The 26,951-nt window shown below is 42.8% G+C and overlaps 2 protein-coding genes across 2 annotated transcripts; one reads left to right on the forward strand and one right to left on the reverse strand.

Annotated features, from left to right (window-relative positions):
- Positions 1-1,074: 1,074 nt before the first annotated feature.
- ATP5IF1 (ATP synthase inhibitory factor subunit 1) lies at positions 1,075-3,151 on the reverse strand. The gene is made up of 3 exons (XM_081224518.1): positions 2,992-3,151; positions 2,806-2,897; positions 1,075-1,346 (listed from the first exon to the last, which is right to left on the reverse strand). The coding sequence occupies exons 1-3, from the start codon at positions 3,076-3,078 to the stop codon at positions 1,202-1,204; spliced, it is 324 nt and encodes a 107-aa protein (XP_081080644.1). The 5' UTR covers positions 3,079-3,151; the 3' UTR covers positions 1,075-1,201.
- Positions 3,152-5,161: 2,010 nt separating this feature from the next.
- Positions 5,162-25,269, forward strand: DNAJC8 (DnaJ heat shock protein family (Hsp40) member C8). The gene is made up of 9 exons (XM_081220521.1): positions 5,162-5,275; positions 7,593-7,694; positions 14,946-15,002; positions 17,098-17,164; positions 17,682-17,776; positions 19,344-19,415; positions 22,473-22,564; positions 23,443-23,518; positions 24,778-25,269. The coding sequence occupies exons 1-9, from the start codon at positions 5,198-5,200 to the stop codon at positions 24,898-24,900; spliced, it is 762 nt and encodes a 253-aa protein (XP_081076647.1). The 5' UTR covers positions 5,162-5,197; the 3' UTR covers positions 24,901-25,269.
- The last annotated feature ends 1,682 nt before the right edge of the window (positions 25,270-26,951 follow it).

Below are 26,951 nucleotides of genomic sequence, written 5' to 3' on the forward strand. Positions count from 1 at the left end.
AACCACTAGACTGCCAGGGAATCCCCAAACTTAAGAGATTTTGTATGCCTTTCTTTGGTCACAAAAATGCGAAATGGAAGATATTACTTGTTCCTCAACCAATTTTTAAACTTTTCAAATTTTGTAGTGTTCTAAAATTAAAAGAAAAAGGTATATGACTTAATATAATCATTTCTTGCACTTCATCTTTGAGGTCATTTTGTTGCTGGCCACTAGAATCTCAGCAGTCATACCTCAAGAGTACCATAAACTTTTCATCAGTAGCATCATGGACAAGTTTTGCAAACAGCCAGTGTCTGGTCTGCAAGGGCAGAGTCAATGACTTATCCAAGCTGTTATCACTCAGTGGCCCTAATGGCTTTTGTGTAATAGGGTCTTACAACAAAAGACTCATCAAAATTCTGGGGCAAATGATCTACTGAACTGGAGAATTGAAAATGTCTTGCCAATGGCCCATAGGTCACTTGAAGTTTTGTTTTTTGTCTGGACGAATTACACAAGTAGTTTGTACAATAATTTAGTTAAACAAGGCCTTAAAGTCTGATTTGAATCAAGAGCATACTCGGCAAAGCAAAATATAACCTAAGAAATAATTCTGATTCTGTGCTGTTAACAGATTTGATGAGGAGTCAAAACACCTGGATGCCAAGGCAACACATGATTTCTAATTCCAGCCTTCTCAACCTGCACAAGGATAATTAGAACAAGGATAACTAGTTCACATAAAGAGCTGTTTACTCCATTTTATAAATGCAAAATGGTGTGATTATTGATGGTGCCTTGAATTACACCTTTTTAAGCAATCACTCCTGTTTTCCAGGCTGCTCTTGACCTTATGCTTTGGATTGAGGTTTATTCCTTAAGAAGCTTTCTCTGAACACCTCTTGACTAGTGTCCAACAGGGAAAGGGGCCTTTCCGTTCTCCATGTCACATTGGTCACCCCACGTTGCACAGCACTTATCACACTGTGCTTTGTCTCCAAGTTCCCTACTGCTGGTACCCTGTCTGATTCATTTTAGTGGTTCAGTAGTGTATCCCCCTACCCCTCTTCAGATAGAAGGCATTAGACACAGTTCACTGATGACAATTTATTATAGTTTGTTGGAAGCACACAGATAGATATTAATTAAACCAGAACTATGTCTGGTTTAATAGAAGTGGGCAATAACAGGTAGCCATGCTATAGGGAACTGTGAACACTTAATCATCATCTTGTTTTAGTTTCTTGATCGACTGCTTGTGCCGCTCAATTTCTTTCTGCAGGTGCTCAATCTCCTTCACGTGATGAGAGATCTCATTTTCATGGTGTTTCTTCAAGGCTGCCAGCTGTTCTTTAGCACGAGCTCTACAAGGACATAGTGGCTCTTGGTTTAATCCCAATCCTTCACCCCAAAGAGACCTCTAAGCATAATCTGAAATACCTAAGGCAAAGAACAGGAGTCCCAATCCCATGGGAGTCTGGCTGGTCATCCTCTTCTACTCTCTCAAGCCCCATCTTAAGAATACTCCACCTTAAGGTGTATCATTTTTAGGAGATGACCAAAATGATTCCATTTTCCTGGTGCTAGTGCCTGAAATTCCACCACTAATGATGGATTCCTTTCAGATTCAGTAGAAAACTCCAGAGAGGTATGACTTAAGTCCCTAACTGGGGGACTTATTAGAGGAGCAACCCAGAGAACAGAATCCCTTTTGGGGGGAAAAAGAGCAAAAGGTGGGGGTGGGATATACGAAGGGGCATAGTTAAAGGACAAGTATATGTGTCCTATCCCAGTTAATCTAGGGCTTTCTTTACCTGAGAACTGCAAGACCCACTGTAAAGGCCAAAATGAAGGGGGAAAAAAAAAAAGCGGTCTCTTGCAGTACTTGGCAGTCCAAGTTTAGGTTTCATGAAGGGATGATTCAAATGTTGGCTCGGCCACATATGGGCCTCTGTTTTCCATAACTGTACAATGCAGGAGGCCAATTAGATGGTCTCTAAGGGCTGCACCTTGTTTCTCTGGTATGGCAGGTGCCATGGTGGTAATAAGAGTGAGCAAGAGAGGGTGGAAGAGAAAAGACAGGTCAAGGAGAAGCAGAAGCTAGATTAGTTCCACGCTGCTCCTCACTGTGGATAGAAGTCACTGTAAGATAACTCGAGGTTGGTAAAAAGGATAGGTAGGCCCAGCCCATGCCATACTCCTAAGAGCTGGGCTGGGTGGAGCAGGCCGTCTCAGAGGAGTGGGGGATGGGGTTCCAGCCATGAGCAGCTGCTACATGCTCTACGACCCACTCGCTCAGGCCAGCTGGAGAGGTGGGGTGGGGGGCGTCTAGAAATGGCTGAGAAGGTCTGAGGAGTCAGGGAATCCATCCACGCGGGGCTAGCAAAGCTGAGGCCTGGGGTGATGGGTGGGTGAGGGCCGAGGGAGTCAGGCTCAGGGGGGCTGCATGTATTGGAACCGTCGGATCTAGACACTCTGGGAGGAATCTGGGGGGCGTTTGGCAGGATGCGGGGTGAACTCCACGCGTGGGGATGGTAAGTGATTCAGGAACAGATGAGCCGTGGTTGGCGAGTTCTGAAGACCCGCAGGTGGAAACGGCTTGGGTGTGGAGGCCTTGGGATTCGGCAGCGCACGGGAAGCGCCCTATAGGTGGCGACAGTCGGGTCCTCAAGTGTTGGGTGTAATGGGTTCAGGGGCCGGGAGTTCTACTGGGGGATGGGGAGCCCCAGGACACCAGGGAGGGATGGGTGGGGCGACTGACAGTTGAAGGACTGGAAGGCCGTGAGAGATCTAGGGCTGGATTCGGAGTCCCGTGGGCCTCACCGGAAGTATCGCTCCTCTTCGGCCTGCTCTCTTTTTCCGAAGGCTCCACCGGCGTCCCGGATCGCGCCCGCACTGGAGCCGAGATTGTCTGCCTGCGGAGAGCGACGGGGGTATTGGTAAAGGTGAAGGCGGCAGAGCCGGGATCTGCGCTCAGGGCTGGGGCAACAGGCACCGCCGCCGGCGTACCGATTCCGAGCCGAAGCCCCGGCCCTGCATGGCCCAGACGCTCCACAAGCCGAACCGGGTCCGCACCGCCAATGCCGTGGCTGCCATTGCTGTCAGTGCAGCACCTCTCCAGTGACCGAAGGTGCAAGCTCCTTCGCAGGAGCTAACGGCGCTGCAGGCCAGGCCGCCAATCGTTTCGCTGGAGAGGCAGGATGAACCTGGGAGTAGCGAATCACGAGAGGGAGAGGCGGGGTTCCTGTAGTTTGCAGCGAATCCTGACCGAGAGGCGGGCCTATTCTTAGCCAACCCCTAGCAAGGGCTCCAGGGTCAAGCACTGGAGAAAAATAATAGAGGATATAGGAGAAAAGCCAGAACCGAGGGGCAGAAGCCAAGATTTCGGCTCTCGGATTATGAGAATTAGGCGTGACGTCCATCCCCACCTCACGATTCCAATCCTAAAGTTGTTATTATTAAGCACCCAAAGGAAGCTTTCCCTTTCCTGGACTACTGGCATCAATAAGATGGGTAATATGGGGGTGGGGGTGGGCGGCTATGTCCAGGATACCCTGACTTAGTCATTTAGGGTTGGGAAAAAAATTTTTTTTAATGTATGTGTATATGGTCAATGTTCTTTTGTTGCACTGACATTTCACTCTCAACTCTCAGCTTAAACGTCAGCTCAGAGAAAACTTCTCTGACCTCCTTCGTCATTCTATCATAGCCCCCTGTTTTGTTCTTGCACCTTTGAGCTTATGAAGTTATTAGGACCTTGATCAATCAAGTAGGCACTGAATTAGTATTTGCAAAATGTATTGATATGTTATCAAATGGGCTTGATAACAGGACTTTTGGCAATGTGGTGCAATGAAGTGGAAAAGAGCATAGGTAGGAGTCTAGGGACGGCTTAGCCTTGACCTTCCTTAAGCCATCTAACAAATGTGAACAAGATAATAGTAGTTTATAGCCTTTGCCTAGGTCATTTTCTCCCTCTGGGCCCACTTTTTTTCTCCTTTAGTTGAGAGGGTTGGGCCAGATCTTATTCATGATTATAAAAATATGTTCTTTGCTTTCATGAAATTGTTGAACTGTTTTTATTGATCATCTTTAGGTTGGAAGAATACCAGCCCTGGTTTGTAAGAGTTAAATGGGAGGAAATAGCTGCAGGGTATATTTTCAAATGTTCATTTTAGAAAACTTGGAAAAACACGAAAGCAGAAGGCTAGAAATAATAATCACTCATAAGCCCACTATCTAGTAATAATAATTTTTTGTGTTTCTAGATATTTAAGTGCCATTCCCATTTCAGAAACTGTTTCTAGTTCTCAGATACTATTGTTTCTTGATTATCTCCTGTCTGGGCATCCAGTGGAGGGTCTTGCTGAGTTTGTGCAAAAGATCCATCTAGGTACTAGGATGGCTGTAGTTAAAAAAAAAAAGGAAAATAACAAGCATTGGTGAGGATGTGGAGAAATTGTAAACCTCCTACATTGCTGGTAGGAATGTAAAATTGTTCAGCCGCTGTGGAAAACAGCTTGGCAATTGCTCAAAAGGTTAAATATAGAATTACCAAATTCCTTTCTAGGAAATTGTACCCCTCAAATAGAAAACTGGTACTCAACACATGTTCATAGCAGCACCATTTCACAGTAGCCAAAAGATGGAAACAACCCAAATGTCCATCAGCTGATGAATGAATAAACAAATCGTGGTATACACATGTGATGGAATACTATTAACCCATAAAAAATAATGAAGTAATGACGTATGCTATGCCCTGAATGAACCTGGAAAACATTATGTTAAGTGAATGAAGCCAGACACAAAAGGTCACATGTTGTATGACTGCATTTATATGAAATGTCCAGAATAAGTAAGTCCGTAGGGACAATACACAGATTGGTTGTTGCCAGGGGTTGGGAAATACGCGTACGAAATGTTGATTAGGTGCCGGGTATGCTTTTGGGGCCATGCAACTGTTCTGTAACTAGATAGAGGTGATGGTTGCACAACACTGTGAATGTACTAAAGGCCACTGAATTGTTCACTTTAAAATGGTTAATTGTATGTCACGTGTATTTAACCTCAGTTTAAAGAAGAGTTTACTTAGATTGGAGGTTTCTGGTTGGGCTGCGAGCCCTTTAAGAGTCACAAGGGGGAGAGGCGGACCTGTAAGAAGACGTGAGGTAGCGCTTGCGCAGAAGAGTCACATGGTGGCTAGGCCGGGAAAATGGCGGCTCCAGGAGAGAGCGGGGCTTCGGGTGGCGGCGGCAGCACGGAGGAGGCATTTATGACCTTCTACAGTGAGGTGAACACAGAGTGAGGGATGGCGGCAATGGGGCGACCCTGCTGGGGCTACGCTTCCAGCGGGCGAAGGCAATGGTCCTTCTGGCCTGGACCGTTGGGCAGCCCCTCCTGTCTGGCCTTTGGGGCGGTGGGGGCTTCGGGAGTGTGTGTGCGTTTCTTCCTGATATTGCGGCGCGGAGATCCCCTGGACGACAGAAAGGGGCGGGGGTCCGGCGTCTGCGGGGAGGCGGCGATCGTGGCCAACGAAGTGCTTGGGCGCGCGCAGAGTTCCCCAGGTCCGCGTAGTCGGGGGCTGGCAGCGGCTGGGAGGCTGGGCCTTCCTGGGGGCGACTTAACCGGCTTGGCCCCCGTTTTTATTCTCAACGGAAGCACTCTCTACTCTTAGTTATCTGTAGTGAGTTTTCCTGGTAGTTACTTCTGCCATTAGCTAACGCTAGGCACTGTGCATTTTGCCGTGTAGGCATTATCTCCCTTTTACAGATGACAAACCTGAGGTTTAGGGAGGTGAAATAATTTGTGCTGCGTCTTAGAGCAGATGACAGCTCGGTATCATGTTGGGAGGGAGTAAGTTTGGTGTGAGCCTCGTTTACTATCACATCTCCAGCGCGTAGTACGTAGTAGTTGCTTAATAAATACTTGTTGAGTAAACGAATGAATGAATAAATGAAGAAAAGAATGGCTTTTGGAGTCAGAGGACCTCGGATTGGATTCGTGCAAGGCAGTTAACGTGACTGTGACAGAATTCTTTCAAGCCATTGATTTTGCAATCCTCAATTTCCACGTTTGTAGAACGAAAGTTAATATTAAAACAAGAGTTTTAATGAGGGTTAAAGGGTTTAATGTATAAGAAAGTTTCATGAAATATAAAGCAGAAGCATCTTTGTAAGAGTTAAAACAAGGTTGAAAGTGGACCTCTTTAGGTTGGCATGGATTTGAGGAATGGAGTTGCTCCCCACCTGGCTGTGAGTTACTGAGAGTTAAGCACCATGTCACATTCATCTTTTATCTCTGGTAGTTGTAACAGTGCTTGTTACATAGTAGTTCCTCCAAAATATTAAGTTTAAAAACAAATTAGTCTGTCCATTTATAGTCTGTGCTTTCAAAATGTCTAATTCACTTGAAAGTGTTAATGCACTGGTACCAGTTTACTGGCTTCTCATGAGTACTCAGCAGTTTTAGTGGAACTTGTTTTAATTACTCTTTCTTGGTTTAAAAAAAAAAGCAATCCTGGTTTGTTTAATGAGAGAAAGTGTCTAAAGAAGGACCCTTTAATCATCATTAACTAATATTTATTGAGCACCTGATATGGTCTAGTGTACTGTTTAGGTCCTGGAGAAATGGTAGTGAACAACAGAGAGAAAAATCCTGTCTTCATAGAGCTTTCATTCTATTGAGAAGGATAAACAATGAATAGATGTACAATATATTGTCAGGTAGTGATAAGTGCTATGAGGAAAAATGAGTCTGGGAAAAAGAGAGTCGGGGGAGGGGCATGCTATTTTACAAAAGAGTGAAGAGGGAAGATGCTGAAATGGATTAGCTTTTTATGTTACTGAGATCCTTTCCAAATCCATTTTGGCCATAGAAATAAAGATGGTATATATAACATGCCAGAGATTCGTTCCAACTAAAATTTCAGTTCTGACAGTGGCACCAAGGATGTTTTCCTGGGACTACCTGGTGCTTGTTCTCTTTAACACTGTGTTCAGGTCAGGGATTTTTCTAACTATTAGAATTAGAAAGGCGGAGTTATTTGCTCTCTCCCACACACTTTTTTAGTGCTGCTTTTAGTGTATATTTCAGTGTAATTGTATTTTTCCTTTCTTAAAAAGTTGTAAATTAATGTGAACATTCACAAGTACATCATTCATCATTAGAGGGGAAGCTCTTTGAAGGCGGTGGCTGTGACTTATTTATTTTTGAATCTTCTTGCTGCCTTGCTCTGGCGTCAAACTGTTGGGCCTAAAATTCTGGTTTATAAATTGGGTGATTGGGAAAAAATCTGGTTTACAGGTTGTCTGGTTACCAGTCAGTTGACCTAAATCTCAGTTTTCTTATCTGCAAAATGGGGATAATAGTGGTACCTACCATGTAGGATTGTTGAGAGGAATAAACACCTGTAAAGTTTTTACATTATATTAAAATTCAGTAAGTGGTAGCTGTTGTAATTATTTCTCAAAGTGTTTAGCAAAATACCTTGAATGTGTGGACACGCAAATAAATGTTTACTGAACATGTCTGTGAGTAACTTGTTAAGATGATAATTCAGAGTTCATTACTGAGCTTTACTAATGAGGTTTTTATCCCCTTTATTTTAGGTGAAACAAATAGAGAAGAGAGATTCAGTTCTAACGTCCAAAAATCAGATCGAAAGATTGACTCGTCCTGGTTCCTCCTACTTCAATTTGAACCCATTTGAGGTGAGGTATCTGATGTTGCTGTGACCCTTGATAGGGAGCTTTACGTAGCTGCGGCCAGACTTGCCTCGGAACACACACCTAATTTGTACTATGCATAGTTGGAGTTGAACTTGGGTGGTTTGTTGTGAGCAGAGCTTGCTCTCATCTTTTAGTCACCCAAATATATATGGATTTATTTTCAAATGTGAAGGAATAGCTAGCCTTGGTAAATTTAGGGTCTTAGATTTAATTTGTTTGTTAAAACTTTTCTGTTTCACCACAATAAAAAAAACCTAACAACCCAAAAATGTTCACAAGATTATAGACAAGCAAGTACACTTTTTAGCTTCTTTAGTTTTATAACTTTAAATGTTTCCTGATTATAAAAGTAAATCATATTTGTAATAAAAATTAGAAATATAGAAAAAGCAAGGAAAAAAATCATGTATAATTGTACCTAAGAAAACACCTGTTTATGCTCCAACTGTTTTTAGTATTATTTAGAAACAAAGAGGGTCATGCAGTTCATGCTGCTTTCTTTTCTTTTCTTTTTTAAAAGTTTTTAAAAATATATAAATTATTTATTTATTTAAAATTTTGACTGTGTTGGGTCTTCTTTGCTGCGCGTGGGCTTTCTCTAGTTGCAGCGAGTTGGGGCTACTCTTTGTTGGGTGCGCTCTAGATGTGCAGGCTTCAGTAGTTGTGGCACACGGGCTTAGTTGCTCCGAGGCATGTGGGATCTTCCCAGACCAGGGCTTGAACCCGTGTTCCCTGAATTCGCAGGCGGATTCTAAACCACTGCGCCACCTGGGAAGCCCCATGCTATTTTATTTTATTTATTTATTTTTTTGAATTTTATTTTATTTATTTTTTTTATACAGCAGGTTCTTATTAATTATCTATTCCCATGCTATTTTAAATGCTGTATTGTTACATAAACTATTTTTATACACTTTTAAAGTCTCAATTATTATTTCAACAATTCCTTTATTGTACAATAATTAAACTAGTTTCTAATTGTCACAACTATAAGTAACTTTGAAACGAATGTTGTTACATCTTATAAAAAACACTTATTGAGCACTTATTAAAAAAAAACCTTTTCCCCACTTCATTTTATTGCGGTAAAGTATACATAACGTAAAATTAACCATTTGAACCATTTTTAGGCATACAGTTAAGTGGCATTAAGTACATTCACAGTGTTGTGCAATCATCATCCCTCTCCATTTCTAGAAATTTTTCATCATTCCAAACTGAAACTTCAAACCCATAAAATAATAACTCTCCAGTCCTCCTACCCCCAACCCCTGGTATGCTCTATTCTGCTTTTTGTCTGTGAATGCCTTTTCCAGGTGCCTCATAAAATGTTTGTCTGTTTATGTCTGGCTTATTTAACTTAGTAAAGTATTTTCAAGATTCACCAATTGGGAGCTTCCCTGGTGGTGCAGTGGTTGAGAGTCCACCTGCCGATGCAGGGGACACGGGTTCGTGCCCCGGTCCGGGAAGATCCCACATGCCGCGGAGTGGCCAGGCCCATGAGCCATGGCCGCTGAGCCTACGCATCCGGGGCCTGTGCTCTGCAACGGGAGAGGCCACAACAGTGAGAGGCCCACGTACCGCAAAAAAAAAAAGAAAAAAAGATTCACCAATTGTTTCTGTTTTTTTGAAGAATAATTTTTGAAGAATATTTTTCATTTTAAAACAATCTCAGATTTGCAGAGAGGTTGCAAGTAAGTTGTCAATATGACACCCCATCTCCCTGAAATACTTCAGTGTATTTTCCAACGAACAGCATTCTCCTACTGAACCACAATATAACAATCAAAACCAGGAAATAAAGGTTTTTTTTTTTTTTTTTTAGGAAATAAATGTTGATGATTTATTTTACTATGTGATCCTCAGACCCCATTCAAACTAGCTAATTGTTTCAGTGATGTCCTTTATAGCAAAAGGATCCAGTCTGGAATCTCTGTTACATTTAGTTGTCATGTCTCATTAGTCTCCCTCAGTCTGAAACAGTTCCTCAGTCTTTCCTTGACTTTCATGACCTTGGCATTTCTGAAGATTACAGGCCAGTTATTTTGTAGCATCTTTCTCAACTTGAGTTTGTTTGATGTTTCTTCACATTAGATTCAGTTTATGCAATGTTGACAGGAATAGCATAGAAGTGGTACTGCATTTTTCTCCTTGTAACCTGTAAAGTGGTATGTGATTTTGATTTATCCTGTTATTAATGATATTACTTGATCACTTAAAGAGGTGCCTACTAGGCTTCTTCATGAAGTTAACTTTTTTCCCCCTTTGTAATTGATAAGTATTTCATGAGGAGGTACTTTGAGTATGTGTGAATATACTGTCCTTATCAAAGTTTCAATTTATTCATTTGTCAGTATAGACTTGGGGTTTCCTATTTTATTCAGTGGGTTATAATTTGATATTACTTATTTCAATGCTCAAACGTCCCAAATTTGACCAGTAGGTTACTTTTAAGCCTTTCCTGTCTTTTTGATATGTCTTCATCATTCTTTGATTACTAGGCACTCTTGTACTTTTCCTGACCCAGCCTGGAATTAACCATTTCTTTGAGGAGTTCTGATTCCTTTTAATGAAGAATGATATTTAGAAATCAAGATTTGGATGCTAGGTATACCCATTGCCATTGGGATGTCACTACTCCCAGACCCTATTGGTAGACAGAGCTAAGGAGTGTGTGTGTGTGTGTGTGTGTGTGTGTGTGTGTGTGTACATACACATACACGTATTACATAAAAGTTCAATCCAACATCACAGGGTTTATTCTAGGGTTTTTTTTCTTTCCATGTTCATAGTTCCCTTCTCTGAGAAATATGGCTCCCACTGTCTTTAATATATATATTTACTTAATTGATCCTCCTGTATGAATCTGATCTCGATCTCCTATTGCCATTCCTTCCCTCATGTGAATGACCTCCTCACCCTGCTTCACTCTGACACCAACACCAGGTTGCCTCACTGTGCAAAAACCCTTCTCCCCACACCTGAACTCTAAACTCCAATGCCAGGTCACCCTTCGGTGTGGGTATGTTTCTCACCTGGCTCTGCCTCCCTGTGCCTGCCCTCCACCCCCAAGGGCTTTCTTCATCCCTCTTGGGCTCCAGCATCCTCCCCACCAAGCAGGCATGCTTCCTTCCTACCCTGCTGTGGTTTTGACACCCTGTGTCAGGCTACCTCCCTCTGGGAACACCCTCCTCATCTTTACTGGGTTCTGACTCCACACTCCAGGTCCCCCCACACTCCAGGTCCCCCCCTGCAGGGAGGTCCTCTTCACTCTGCTCATGTTCCAACTCTCTGTGCCAGTTGTACTTGGGCTCCTACACCTCAAGTTGAGCTGCCCTGTTACATTGGATGCTCTCCTACATGGGCACCCACCTCACCAGGCACAGGCTTCCACACCCCATGCTAGGCTTGGGCTTTGTGGAGATGTCCTTGCTTGGGCTCCTGCACCCTGTGCCCTCCCATATTGACAATCTCACTCTGCTTAGGTTCTGACACCCTATGGCAGGCCACCTGTCCATGGAGGTGCCCTCCTCAACCCACTCTGGCACTTTATGTCAAGTTACCCCTCTGTGGATGCTCTTCTCACCCTGTTGGGGCTCCAGCACCACATGACTAGCCGACACTCCTCGTGTGGTTACTGTCTTCTTTGTCCCAGATGGGCTCTGACACTCCGCTCTGGGCCATCTTGACTCCTCACCCAAAGTAGATGTCTACTTCGCCTGGCCCCACTTAACATATTTGAAAGGGAAGAGGAAGATGAAAAGCTTAAAGAGTATTTAGATATGATTTTGGGGAGGGCGTAGGGGGAGATAATATGTTTGAAAGAACTTGATGGTATGTCCTTTCTGTTTAGTCATATATATATATTTTTAATATTTATTTGGTTGCACTGGGTCTGTAGTTGAGGCAAGTGGGCTCCTTAGTTGTGGCATGCAAACTCTTAGTTGCAGCATGCATATGGGATCTAGCTCCCAGACCAGGGATCGAACCCTGGCCCCCTGCATTGGGAGCATGGAGTCTTATCCACTGCACCACCAGGGAAGTCCCTAGTCATATTTTTAAATTGAGATAGTATGTACTGTGAAAAGGGGACACATGATCATATAACTTAACTGTTTATTTAAGATAATTAGTGTTTCCTGTGGAGATCTGTTGATGAGGAGTAACAGATTGTTGGGACCAGTATGAATGCTAGGATTTTACTGTCCTACCAGTTAATGTGGTCTGGAAGTGGAACTCATTGCCCCATAGCTCCTGTCCTGATTATAGGAAGTGTGTTTGTTTTTTAATTTTATTTATTTTTTTCACTGCATGGCATGTGGGGTCTTAGTTCCCTGACCAGCCATTGAACCCGGGCGGTTGGCAGTGAGAGCTCAGAGTCCTAACCACTGGACCACCAGGGAATTCCCGGGAAGTGTGTTTGAATGTGTAAAGAATATGGTAAGGTTGACAAACTTGGGGAGGTGCCAGATTGTGTTTGAGTGAGCAGGACTCCATGACTGTCCATTAGAACTTTTGTCTTTTCTCTTTCATACAAATATGCTGGCCACTTTATAGGATGGGTGTCATTGTCTTTTTTTAAATTGAAGTATAGTTGGTATACAATGTTGTGCTAGTTTCAGGTGTACAGCAAAGTGATTCAGTTATACTATATATATGTGTGTGTGTGTATTCTTTTTCAGATTCTTTTCCATTATAGGTTATTACAAGATATTGAATATAGTTCCCTGTGCCATATAGTAGGTGCTTGTTGTTTATCTGTTTTATATATGGTAGTGTGTGTCTGTTAATCCCAAACTCCTAATTTAGCCCCAAGCCCCCGCCAGTTGTCTTCTTACAAAGTTGGTTTTTGACCCTAAGTCAGGAATAGGTGTTGCTAGCAATTTAGGAAATCAGTAACTTCTGTTTTTTCATGCAACAACTACTGAGACATCTAAATGAATCAGACTTTTCTCCAGAGGTAAGCAGACTGGTTTTTTCCTAGTAAGGAGAAGTGATGCAGTAATAGCTGTCCTCTTGGCTATAAATTGAAATGCAAGTAGTTGTTCTATATACCATCTTCCTGAGCAGCAGGTAGAAAAGGGACTCTGATGGGTCTTATTACAGGAATCCTAATCCAGGGGGCACTTCCCCCCCGCCCCCCCCCCCCCCCCCCCCCCCCCCCGCTTCCTGCCATCACTGCACTATTTGGATGCATTTCTAACCTTCAGCCATTTTCTAAACATCTTTCTTATGCATTCTACAATTGTTCCTGGGTTAAGGACCCTCCCCTACTTCCTTCCATAAGCTTAGATGAACCTGTGAGCCTGCTCAGCCCTGCCTTTTTCATGTTCCTTTTTTCTGTTTAACTTTATTTTTTATAAAGATTTTATTTATTTATTATTTATTTATTTATTTTATTTATTTTTGCAGCAGGCGGGATGCGGCGTGAGGGCTTCTCTCTAGTTGTGGAGTGCAGGTTTTCCCTCTCTAGTTGTGGAGTGCCGGTTTTCTCTCTCTAGTTATGGTGCGCAGGCTCCAGGGCATGTGGGCTCTGTAGTTTGTGGCACGTGGGCTCTAGTTGAGGTGCGCGGGCTCAGTAGGTGTGGCGTGCGGGCTTAGTTGCCCTGCAGCATGTGGGATCTTAGTTCCCTGACCAGGGATCAAACCTGTGTCCCCTGCATTGTAAGGTGGATTCTTTACCACTGGACCACCAGGGAAGTCCTTCTATTTAACTTTAAAGCCCCAGAAGGCAGCACCACAGGCGTCGTTTTCTGTTTATCTTGTTCAGCACGTTGGAAAGAAAGGTATTTATCTCACAGGATTCTGGAACTTGCACATTATTAACAGGTCAGAGAGTTCAGATGTGACCTAAGACTGGATTCCTCTTTCAAGCAGAAGATCCTAAAGGAGACTGTGGCGGTTTATTTGAGTTCAGGAACTTATATAAATGCCACAGTCAAGCATTTTTGTTTCTGTGTGATGATTTATTAACTCTCTGAGGTCCAAGACTGTGGATTTTTCTTTGCAGTATCCCCAAAGCCTGAGACACAGTGGGAGTTCAGAAAAATCTTCCAAGAATCTGAACAGACCTGTGTGCTTCCTTAGAGCCATATTGGTTATATGGTATTTATCATTTTGGTAAGAATTATTTGTGACTTGTCTGTTCCTTCCCTCGTGGACCTTAAATTCTATGAGAACAGTAGTGAGCACAGGATCTAGCAATCCCAGGTGCTCCATAAGTTTGTACTGAATGTATAAAACTGGCTTCAAAGGGGTTTGGGCCGTAGTTATAAGCCCATTGTCTTCACTGTGTTTCATGGCCACATATGGCACCTCCAACTCTTAATGGTAGAAGAGGAGTCAGATTAGCTAGCTTTGAAGGCACTCAGTGAATATATGTTGCTAGTGATCAGTACACATATGATATGACCCTTGGAAAAATAACTTTTGTTGTGTGTGTGTTTGGGTATATTTATACATACCTTCTTCATTTTTGCCAAATCATCTGAAAGTAAGCTGCAGACATTGATGCTTCATGCCTAAGTACTTTCGCATGCATCTCCTCAAAACAAGAACACATTTCCACATAACCACAACACCATTACCACACCTAGGAAAAACTTTTTCCTAGGAAAAACCACATTACTGCAGTTCAGCAACATCATCTGGCATAAAGTCCACACTCCCTGGCATTGCTCTCAGATTTCCACTCTGGGTTGAGAACTATTGAGCCATGTAAATTATAACATGGAGCCAAGTGGACATTTCTTGATTGAGATGAATATCAGCTGTGGGGGGGCTTTATTTGAAGATCTACAGTTCTCCCTCATTAAAAAAAAAAAAAATCAGGTAGCCAGCCTAATTATTTCCATGTTGAGTTGCTGTACTTTCTCCATATTTGCAAAGGTAAGTAGAGGGTGGGTACTTTTCTTAATGAATGAAGGAGAAAGGCAACATTTTTCTCATGGCCTGTAAACATGTCCCTGGGTGTAGGGTAATTTATTATTTTTCTGATGGAGTGAAAGAAACCACTGAATTAATTTGAGAACCCTGAAACACTATAGCTATTATTCTGTTATTGGTTTACTCATTTATATTTCTTGAACATTTTTTAGAACTGTATGCCAGGTACTGTTATAGAATGTTGAGTACTGTTCTAGATGCTGATTATAAAATGTATAATTATTGAGCATCTCTTAAATCTATAAATTCTTTTAATCTCTTTTACAGTTTTGATTTTGATTCTTCCAGGTTCTTCAGATAGATCCTGAAGTGACAGATGAAGAAATAAAAAAGAGGTTTCGGCAGGTATGATACTATATTCCTGTAATAGGTGGAGTTTGAACCTTTTAAAAATGTATTGAGCACATGATTCTCTTAGGACTTGAGGGTTATTATCGGGGCATTCTATTATGACTTTTGGGCCAAAATTTAATCTTTTTTTTTTTTTTTTTAAGGCTATGTAACTCTGAAAAAAAAACTTACAGTGACATACAAATCTTAAATAATTTAATGACCATAGCTTACCTGTGAATAGGATGAATTTTACATCCAAATAGAATCTCTCCAATTCCTTAATTAAGAGAGAGAAGTACAAGGTAGAGTAGTAGAGCTTACATGGAGTCATACTTATCAAATCCTCTGGCTTCTAGGAGATTATAACAGTTTTATTTTTAAGTTCATTTAACAGTGTTAAATGATTTTACTTTTAAAGTTCTATTCCTCCATAATTTTATCTTTTACAAACTTATATGAATACTCAAAAGATACCTGGTTTAATATAGAGTGCTTTCAGAAAGTTCTCTAGGAAAGGGGATCCTCCACCTCTGATTCTTGCCCATTCTAATATTTAATAACTTAAGCTGCAGAGTTTTATAGTAGCCTTTTAAAACACCTTTCCAGTTTTGACAGCTGAGTAACCCCCCCATCCTTTTCTTCTATGAGTTGAATAATCATACTCCCTGTAATGTCTTTGCAAATTGGATTTTCTGTATATTTCATGTCTTTTTTTTCAACTTTCCTCAACTTATATTTTTTATATACTTCATATTTTAATAGGGCCTGACCAGTGCTGAATTTAATTCTCAGCTCCTGCATGACAGACTTGTTAATATCCAGTGTTATGCTTGCTTTTTCAATACAGTCATTGCCTCCACATTGCTGACTCATAATCGTCTTCTGATGTACTATTAAGCCAAGGTGTTTTTATCTTTGCCTACTCAGTCATTTCCCATTATATAACTTTATAGCTTTTTTGCTTCCTGACTTCTTCTCTGCACTTATATTCAGCTTTTTCCCCTTCTTCTAAAATTTCAAGTTTTCTAATGTAATGCATTAGAAATCTTTCCCAATTTAATAAACAGTCATTCAAATTCATAGTCAAAACTTTTAGACTATTTATGTAGCTATGTGAAGAACTCAATAAGAGTTCTTATTTAGTCATTAATAGAGCCTAATAGTTAAGAATGTGGGTGCTGGAGCTGTATGACTTGAGTTTCTGTCTTGGCTGTACCTCTGACAAGCAGTGTGAGCTCTGGCTAGTTACTTTCAACCTTCCTGTGCCCTGTTAGCTCATTTGTAAAATGCATGTAATGATGGTGGCTGCCCCTGGGGTTTTTATAAGGATTTGAATGAGGCAACACACCTAAAGCACTTAGAATAGGTCTTGGCCTATGGTATGTCCTCTTCATGTGCTAGCTGTTGCCTTTGTGTGTTAGTATGCTAAGTTCTTTACTCATTATCTCATTTCATCCTTACAACACAGTGAGATATAGGTATAAGTACTTAAGCAGTTATCCCGCGAAAGTAAAAAAAGGACATTTTCTTGCATAAACTACTTGTCACACCTAACAAATTAACACTAATTCCTTACTATCATCTGATACCCAGTCTAGTGGAGGTTTAAAAAGTACAGATGCCAGAGACTGAGTCAGAAGGTCTCAGGCTGGAAAGTAGACCTCTGTATTCCTAAAAATCTGCACAGGGTTGGAACGCAGCCAGAACTGAGAGCCACTGCTCTATATTAGAAGTTCTTTTAGGAAAGAGATGATATCTTAGACCTGTTTAATCCTCTCTAGTGCTTCATATAAGAAACATAAAAGGAACTTGGTACTTTTTGTGTTTTCCTTCCCCCTCCCAAATTATCACAACATCTTCATAATGCTAGGCTTACATTTGTGCTCAAGTAAATGTTTTCCATCTGTGCAATTACCTGTTTGGCACTTGAATTTTATTAAGGACTAACACTTCTGGGCATTTTATGATATTTATTAATTTTTAAAAAATGCTTCTGGCTGGCAGTTTTTGCCCTAATAAGAGCTTTTGGTTGTAAAGAGGCACAGTGCAGACGAAGCGTTACTAAATGTTCCTCTTACTGACAAAGCTATCTCTTCTCTTATTATAGTTATCCATATTGGTGCATCCTGACAAAAATCAAGACGATGCTGACAGAGCACAAAAGGCTTTTGAAGGTATTTGTATATTTACCTGCTTCTGAGTAACATATTGTCAGTGCTCGGGACTAACTGTTCCTAGTCCTGGATCAAGAAAAGAATGTTACAGTTTTGTCTTCTGGTCATGAAGAAGCTGTGGTTTTCAGTAGAATGGTTGTCATTCAAAGCAGAATGTTGCTGTTTAGAAGTAGACCTTAACTTTGGTTTGTTAAAACTTTTATGTGCCAACAAAGATTGTTACTGCATAGGATCATTTTTTTCCTTTGAACATAAAAAATAATTGGAAGAATTTGATCACTGAGTTAAATCTAGATGTGGTGTATTTAACCTTGAACATATATTTAATTTTTTTCCAAGGCTCTCAAGGGAAATCATTGCTGTAGTTGTATGTTTTTAAATTAGCTTAACAACAGTAAATAATTTAACAAAGTAGGGAATGCTTTTAGTCGGCACAAGTCCATTTACACTGCCTGAGTATAGTTCAGACTTTGAGAGGGTGTTTGCAGAAACAGTTAATTTCAATGTTTTGCATTAGCTGTGGACAAAGCTTACAAGTTGCTACTGGATCAGGAACAAAAGAAGAGGGCCCTGGATGTAATTCAGGCAGGAAAAGAATACGTGGAACACACCGTAAGTATTTATAGTGCTGCTGTGTTTACAGGAAGTATTAGTAAGCCTTGGGCGCCTTGCCTTGTAGGAGGGTAAATGTTAACATTAACATAGCAGTGCCTGACTGGCCTGACTGGCCTGACTGCTCCTGTGGTCTCCACCACTTTGCTGCGGTGGTCATGAACAGTGCGTGCCTGAATCTGGCATTCACTCCTAGAGCTCAAGATGAGTGGCCAGGACGCTGCTCCTGCCTCTTTCCCTAGCAGGTCCCTTGTCGTGGAAAGAGGGTTTTTCTTGCTCTCTCATCGCAGTACCCCATTCTGAAAGTGGAACAGTGGAGCAGCCATGGTGCTGCTTGACCCTGGACTTTTATTCTTGTCTCTGTGAAAGGGTTGAAACAAGGGCTTGAGAAAGGCTGGCAAGGGGATATGAGTAAATATTTAAAAAAAAAATAGGACGAGATACATGTCTGTATTAATAATAGGGTTGGGAAGGACTCAATTGAAATAAATTCAGTTCTAGCTGTCTTTATTTTTTTCCATTACCTAAATCTCCCGAGTGGTGGGAAATGTTAAGACAGCTTCCTTGAGGTAAGAAAGGTCTTTGTTTTAAGTTTTTACTTGCTAGGGTAAGAATCTTGAGGCTGTTTTATAAGAGCAGTTTCAATTGGGAGTGACTGTGGATGTGACCTTTTCTTTGAAGAGCTTTGGAATCTGTAACAACTATATAACCAATAATAGTAATGAGGCCAATTTAGATGAGGGACATGAGTAAAAAGAAGAGACAGACTGCCATAACTGTGTCTTGCTGGTCATGTGTTGGAATTTGAGGGCCACATTCTGGTAGAAACCAGAAAAGAACCTGACAATTTGTCCCTGAATTATTGTGATAGTTACCCTTCCTCTGTATTTTGCCTGTAAAGGCGCCACCATCAGGCTTTCTTACCACAGGGGGGCAGTAGGGCCTTTTTGAGCTTGGAAGGCACTTGGCTTTTTGCCGGACTGAATGGTAATTTAATGGAGTAATGTCATTCTTTTATGAATGGATAGATTTATTTTTTGGGGGAATCTCAATGGTGGCCAAAGTGATGAAAACATCAGTTAATGTGTTGTGAAGATCGTTGGTTTAAGGAAGTTTCACAGTGAAAATTATCCAGAATGCCGTTGCAGAAATGCCAGAGAACAATCATATTTGATGCTGCAAATTCTGTAGCTTCTTTAAAACTTGACAAATATACTTTTTTTTTTTTTGCTATAAACACATAACCACAAGCCATGAAAGATAAATGCATAATCTGTTCAATGTATCAAAGGCTTTTTGGATCTGGCCTAGGATATGATAAGTTGGGGACAGCTCCCCAGCTGGTCCCCTTGTGTTGGATCTTAGATGAGGTTAGAGAAAGGACCCCTGGTTCCTAGTTTTCTTTGATTGCGTTGCTGTTTTGGAGGGGAGGGGAGTGGCTCATCTTTTTTAAATGCAAACTTTTTGTTATACCTGTAGAAAAATGCACATATTCTATGTGTGCTGCTTAATGGACGTTCTCAAAGTATGAGTACTCATTTTTTGATGGAAAAAAATTTCTTTTTAGGTGAAAGAGCGAAAAAAGCAATTAAAGAAGGAAGGAAAGCCTACAAATGTGGAGGAGGATGATCCTGAGCTGGTAAGTTAAATATGAGAAAAACCACTTCATCTTGTGTGAATGGGTTCACTGATCGGTGGGTTAAAGAGAGGGAAGCTTGGGGCTTCCCTGGTGGCACAGTGGTTGAGAGTCCGCCTGCTGATGCAGGGGACACGGGTTCGTGCCCCGGTCCGGGAAGATCCCATGTGCTGCGGAGCGGCTGGGCTCGTAACACATGGCTGCTGGGCCTGCGTGTCCAGAGCCTGTGCTCCTCAACGGGAGAGGCCACAACAGTGAGAGGCCCGCGTACTGCAAAAAAAAAAAAAAAAAAAGGGAAGCTTAAGGTATGTTGCATACATGCTAGAAACATTTTCACTTAAAATATTAAAATGTATATTCATTCTCCTTTTTGAAAAATCCACCTTTTTTTGGACATAGGGCTATGGCCTTTCCTTTGAGGGTTTGTCTGCTCACTGGAGTTTGCAGTAGACTTTATTTTATAAAACACACAGAGCATTATCCATAGTTTCTGCTTTTAATTTCTTTTGAAGAACATTGAAAACTTAGGTACCTGTGAAGCAAAGCAAGAGCAGAATCCTAGATTGTTTTTTCAGTCTTTTCCAGATGTCTCACCTGTACCTAATTCAACAGTGGTTATTTTTAGGGACTTGTGTTTGACTCTTTCTAAAGCAACCAACAAACATTTATTTTTATAACCTCACTCATCAATTTCTGTAATGTTTAAATCACATAAGTACAGTAGTAATTGCAACTGGGATAGACAGCTTTGGGAGCAACCACGAATGACTCTTGGTAAACAGCTGTCTACAGCCACGGGTACCCATTGTGCTGCAGGTAATAATGTGCTTCCAGGGAAATGGCAAGCATCTTTTTTTTTTTTTTTTTAATTTTTATTTGGTTGCGCCAGGTCTTAGTTGCGGCTTGTGGCCCCCTTAGTTGTGGCATGCATGTGGGATCTAGTTCCCTGACCAGGGATTGAACCTGGGCCCCCTGCATTGGGAGTGCAGATTTTAACCACTGCACCACCAGGGAAGTCCCCAAGCATCTGTTAATCCCACGGGTTCTTCAGTGGAGATTGGTTAAGAGAGAGGTTCTACTTATATATTTGTGTCTGATTGCCTCACTAGCCTGAAAATTTTTTGTTTTTGTTTTTGTTTTTTTTTGCGGTACGCGGGCCTCTCACTGTTGTGGCCTCTCCCGTTGCGGAGCACAGGCTCAGCGGCCATGGCTTACGGGCCCAGCCGCTCCGCGGCATGTGGGATCCTACCGGACCGGGGCACAAACCCGTGTCCCCTGCATCAGCAGGTGGACTCCCAACCACTGCGCCACCAGGGCAGCCCCGCCTGAAAAATTTTAAGTCATCTTAATCTTGCCTCAAGTTAGGTCAATAAATAACTTAATCCACATGCTTATTTTAAAAGATTTGTAGAGGAGCAGCTGTCTTACTAGGGAAACTTCCTATCAACTTCTTCCATCAGTGATCTTACTAACAGCAACTGGTCCCCTCTTCTGTTTGGTAACACTGCTTGAGAACTGTTAGGCCATCTTTTCCACTAGCCACTTGTTTGGGGTTTACTCCATTCCAGTATTTTAGTTTTTTTTCTCCTCAGCCCTACTTTCCCTTCCCTTTAATTATCCTTTTTAGTCTTTTCTGAAGACCCTCTTACAAATATTCCTTGCTCCTCCTAAGTTGTTAAGAACCTTAACTTTTTTTAGTTGTCTTTTTTTCCTGCTTATAAAGGAACCCATGCTAATGATAGACAATTTGGAAAAAGCCGACAAATATAAAAAATTAAAATCACCAGAAACTGTTCATCCAGGAGCTTTTAAAAATATTGAAATATTCATTACAGATTCCTTCACCTCTTTGATGTTTGTCCTTATTAGGGGCTGGAGTTTGTCAGCATTGCTTTCATTGAGCAGTGCCTGGCAGGTAACAGTATTAAAGAGAAATGACAGTAATTTGGGGACTCCTTTACCTCTGCTTTTTTCCATATGTCACTCTTGCTCCAGTGTCTCTGATTTTAGGATATAAATCGTATGGAATCTGCATGATGGGTTATTTTTTATATTTCTTGGTATATTTAAAATACTTTATATTTTGGGGAAGAAGTTTTAAAGGTAAGAGTTTTGTTTTCTATCTAATGCTGTGTTACCTGTTTCTGCCAATGTAAGAGTCAGAATATAAGCTCAGCTGCATACAGCTGAGACCCCAAATGACAGTGGTTTGAACAAGTCAGTGACTTTTTTCTCTCCTGTCTAGTAGTCTTTGGGAAGATGGTTGCTGGACTGCCTGTCACTCAAGGACTCCGTGTCCTCCTTTCTGTGGCTCTGCCAACAGTGTGTTGCCTCCATTCTCACAGTCCAGGATGTGTCATCACCTCACCCATGTACAGACAGCAGGATAGAAGAATAGGGCAGGAGGGATAAGTGTGCTCCCTCTAAGCACACTCCAGAAAGTTGCTACATCACTTTTCCTTATAGCTCATTGGCTAAAACAAGTTACATGGCCACGCCTAGCTACAGAGAAGCCTGGGAAATACAGGCTTTTGCGCTGGGTGGCCATGTGCTTTAAGATAAGGGAGTGTACAAGAAGGTAGAACACATCATGGGGCGAGGATAGGGGACAACTAGTATCTCTGCCACGGTTGGGAGACTCCTGAGACTTGTCTGATAGCACCTGCATATCTCCAGTACCTCTCTTGGTGCCTAGCTCAGAGTAATTATAAAATATGCATGAAAAGAAAGAATGAAAGTTATTTTTGGAAGTTCTTTGGAAGAAAGGGCCCTCCAAAATTTCAATGGTTGTGATAAGTGGGAAATTTTTTTTTTCTCTTATTGGTGCTTTTTACCAGAGCCAGCTCCTCTGTATCATCTGAATGGTGAAAGTGGAAAGAGCTCATAGGAGGATGTGTTATTATCTCCCAGGAGAGAGCCAGCATCCTGAAGTGGTTCTCTCTGGAGAGTCTTTTTTCCTTGCTGGTCTAATCTGCTTTTGTCCTGGGCTCCATCTAAAAATATTTGATTCAAATTGCTGGTAAAATATTTACTTTGCTTTTCTTCTTAATTTTTTTGTAGTTCAAACAAGCAGTATACAAACAGACCATGAAACTCTTTGCTGAGCTGGAAATTAAAAGAAAAGAGAGAGAAGCCAAAGAGATGCATGAAAGGTATATATTAGTATATCCGTTTAAGCCACGTCTGTCTGAATACCTAGATTAACCAAGATGGTCTTCGGAGATTTTCCTGGTGAAGGAATTATGTTACAGTACATCGTTTAAGAGACTGTCTAAAATAGTTATCTGAAACAGCCAAACTTTTGAATCACTAGGGTAAGGAATTCTCTCTGACTTTTGGGAAATATTGAATAGGCCTGTCCTTAGGGAGTTTATAATCAAGATTGCTGTGTGTTTTCTTCCTGATTTCCTGGAGTGAAGTAGGCAGTTATTCAGGCCAGAGCCTTTTGTGTGACTAGTGGCTGCAGCTTTGGTGAGTATGTAGTGTTGTACAGTGTAATCACTTACAATATATTTATTGCCGGAAAGTATGATTTCCTTTGCTCATCAGAAATCTTGAGGTTAATTTAGTTTATGTGTTTTGTATTGTTGATTGGTGTTTAGCAATAACTAGGTTTTGCTGGTTGGGGTTGTGTGAAATGGCCTTGTTTTAGGATAGGGTTTTGTCCAGTGATCCCCTTGAACAAGAACCTCTGCTATTGTAATGGTCACTCTACTGAAGTAAGGTGGCCTGGGTTCTTGAGATGGCAGGGACTGGGCCTGGAACCTCCGATTAGTGTTGGCTGGGCTTTGACGACCTTGTCTGTCTCTCTCTGTGACAGGGGTATCTGTATCTTGCCCCACAGTCTCATCTGCATGTTTTAGAATGACATTTGTGCAGTGCTTTGAGCCCTTTCCAGACAGCCGTCTTTGGAGAACTCTAGGGAATTGGTTTACTTTATATGCTTGCTTCTGTGGGGAAATGCCTAATTTGTCTCGTTAAAACAGTCTCCAGGTATCATGTAAATCCTATGGCCTGGTTTTCCTCCTAGGAAGCGACAAAGGGAAGAAGAGATTGAAGCTCAAGAAAAAGCCAAACGAGAAAGGGAGTGGCAGAAAAATTTTGAGGTAAGTTTCCAAGGTGGCCAGGGACTCTTATTCCAGAGTAAGAAAACTTCCCAGCATAGAAGCTTGATTCCTGGGCATTGCCAGGACTGACTGGGGTGGACGGTCGGGGAAATGGCTTATGTGGGGAAGAGTGGGGGCTTTGGGGACTGAGTCCTGGCTCAGCCACCTCTGCGCTCTGTAGCTTGGCAAGGGCATGATAGGCACAGCTGCCAAGTGGGCTCAGGAACAATGGTTTACACCTCTAATTTAGGGGGTAAACGTGGAGTAGCGCCCTATTTAGAGGTCTGTTAGTAGAAACCGAGGTTCTTGTAACCCCGGTGTCCTGCCTGCAGAGAGACTTAAGGCTTGATTCCTCTTTTTTTTTTTTTTTTTTGCGGTACGCGGGCCTCTCACTGTTGTGGCCTCTCCTGTTGAGCACAGGCTCCAGACGTGCAGGCTCAATGGCCATGGCTCACGGGCCCAGCCGCTCCGCGGCATGTGGGATCTTCCCAGACCGGGGCACAAACCCATGTCCCCTGCATCGGCAGGTGGACTCTCAACCACCGCGCCACCAGGGAAGCCCTTGATTCCTCTTTGACATCCTGGTTATATCCTTCAGGGGCTCAGCCAGTTTCCTGAATTGAGCAACATTTGGTCTTATCTTCTGTAAGATTTAGGACTCAGGGTCGGGATTGGCTAACCAGCGATGATGGCTTTGTTTCTGTCCCACTGAGTGAATGCACAGAGAGAAAATGAGTAGGCCCCTCGGTAAGGGGCAGGGATCCCAGTGGCCCTCCCAGCACAGCTGGCCAGGCATTGTGCTGGCTTCACGCCTCCGTCCAGGTTTTAAGGGGGAGGAGGAAGGTGCGGGGGAAGGAGCGGCTGTACTGCTGTCAAGCCAGATGGCTTTGAGAACAGGATGCAGCCTCTGAGCCCTGGTGTCTTCGTTTGTGAAATACCAGTGGCACGACACACCGCAGCTTTTGGTGATGGTTAGAAATAGCGTGCAGTAAGTGTCTAGCCCAGAGGTTCCCAGCAAACGATGGCTTTGTTGTGATGAGTATTATTCGTCTCATCCTTTCCAGCCTGTGGCTTATCCTGCCTTCCAGGGGTGGTATGACCCTTTCCTGGGCCCATGGAAGGGGCAGAAAAGCTCTTGCTCTGTTGTAGGATTATTCCAGAGGGCTGGGCCGGGCCGAGCTGGGCTACGAGGGGGATGGCAGAGCAGGCCCTTCCTTTCCCTAACTGGTTTCCTCACCTCAAACCTCTTCTGTGCTTAGGAAAGTCGAGATGGTCGTGTGGACAGCTGGCGAAACTTCCAAGCAAATACAAAAGGAAAGAAAGAGAAGAAGAACAGGACCTTCCTGAGACCACCAAAAGTAAAAATGGAGCAGCGTGAGTGACCCCCTGGGGTCACAGCCACAGAACCTTCCCTCACCTGTCTCCCCTCCTGCTTTGAAGGACTCATTCTTTCCTCCCATTTTCACCCCAACATAGGGTAGTATTTGCTTTTTAGTCCGTTTTGTTTTCAATACAATTTAATATCAATCAGAGTAATTCTTTTGTACATTGAAATGAGGGGCTCGGTTTAAAAAGAAACCTACCCCTACCCCTACCCCTAGACCAACCGGGATCTGGAAGGTGCCACCACTGGTGCTGCCTTCTCTTCCCACAGCCTGTAACTTAAATGTTTTGTACTTCACTGAATTGTGATGGTTAGAAACTTCGTGTATAGTTTGTGGAAATCATCCAATTAAACATATTGCTTAAAATGGTGTTGCCATGACTTCAGAGACAAGCCTGGGCCACCTTAGGAAGCCCCTTTCCTTCAGTTGCTTGCTTCTGAGTGTGGCATCCTTCGAAGCCCCAGATCAGGTGGGAAGGCATTGGACACACAGAGCAGTCAGTCGATGCCCTGACGTCCCGTGGTGTTTGGCATGTGCTTTCCCATCTGACTGGCCAATCCGTGTGGCATGAGGCTCCAAGCCACCCAAACCTATTCACTTTCCAAAGAGCTAGCCATCCTCCCTCCAGTACCACTGTGTCCTAGCCTGTCTGCGTTTGTTAGTGGTAATATTCTGTATGTGTAATAAATTTTTATACCCGAACCACTGGTGTACTGTTGCTCAGGTAGTTTTCCGTGGGTGAGTCTCTTGTCGGGCTTGGCCCATCTGCAAAATGCTTTAGAGTTGCATGGACCTGGCTTCTGACCCCTTACTTGCCGAACCTTAATTTCTTCATCTGCAAGTGGGACTATAGATCGCTGGCAGCTTTCAGAGAGGCTTAGGTATGGCATATGTAAGGTAACTACCATAGTGCCCAGTGCGTGTTGCCAGGATTATTTCTGTGCAAAATGAAAATACTGATTATTTTGAGGATTAAATGAAATAATGTATGGAAGCATCCTGCTTACGGTATATACTCCAGTGTCGTGCTGGCTGTGAGAGACAGGACCAGCCCTTGGGAGGGACATAAGGTGAAAAATAGAAAGGTGACACCTAAAATGTGAAGACAGGAGAACCTGGGTGACTTGAAGCCAGACTTTTGCATTGTTTTGTAGATGAGTACAGATGTCCAGTAATCACAGAGGTACAATGTCTTGTATCAAGAGATCCTGCAACTTTGACTTGCTTCTCTATGGGAGGGGACAGAAGCTTGGGTGTCTTACTGTCCTTCCCTGTGCAGCTAAGCGAGTCCAAACTGCAGATGATTAGACCACAGGGGGTGGGTGGGAGGGGTTCTAGCTAAAACCTGACCGAGGCAGAGAGAGGGAACTGTTTAGTCACCCGCGGAATGACACCTGTCGTGAGGGAATGCTGATCGTCCTGGGCAGGGAGGTGCCGCCCACCTCACTCCAGGGTGTGTGTGCACACACTCACCCCTTCCTTAGAGCTCTGCAAGCTCGGGAGGGCCAGGCCCTGTCTTTGTCCTCCAGGAGGCTGTACCAGTGATCAGCTACTGGTATGCTTAGGCACTCAACAAATACGCTGGCTTTGGGATAAAGTGGTGAACACCACGGGTCCCTGCTGCCGACCGCGTCCTACTGGGGCGTGTGGATGGTGAACCGGTGCAAAGATCATGAGAGGCACGATGCGTCCACCGCTCCGAGGAGGGGGCCTTTGATCCTGTTCTTAGCAGCCAGGGAGTGTTTGCTGGAGGAAGTGACCTTTTCAAAGTCGGATGTTTTCAGCTGCAGGGAATAAGTAGTGTAAACAAATGGGCCTATTTTCTCACATAAGTCTGGCGGCAGGCAGTTTCAGGTGTTGTTCATGACCTCAGCGGTGCCACTGAGGAACCAGGCTCTTACTCGGCTTCTCCTCCCTCCTCTCAGGAGGGCTTGTCGTCTTCCAGGTGTAGACTCTCAGAAGGTGGTGACTGCACCACACCCCATATCAATTGCCAAACGAAAGAAGTCATTCATGAAGCAAAACTTCCCCCAAAGGTGTCATTGGCC

The sequence above is a fragment of the Mesoplodon bidens genome (assembly GCF_964165515.1).
Source record: "Mesoplodon bidens genome assembly, chromosome: 2".
Classification (NCBI taxonomy): Eukaryota; Metazoa; Chordata; class Mammalia; order Artiodactyla; family Ziphiidae; genus Mesoplodon; species Mesoplodon bidens.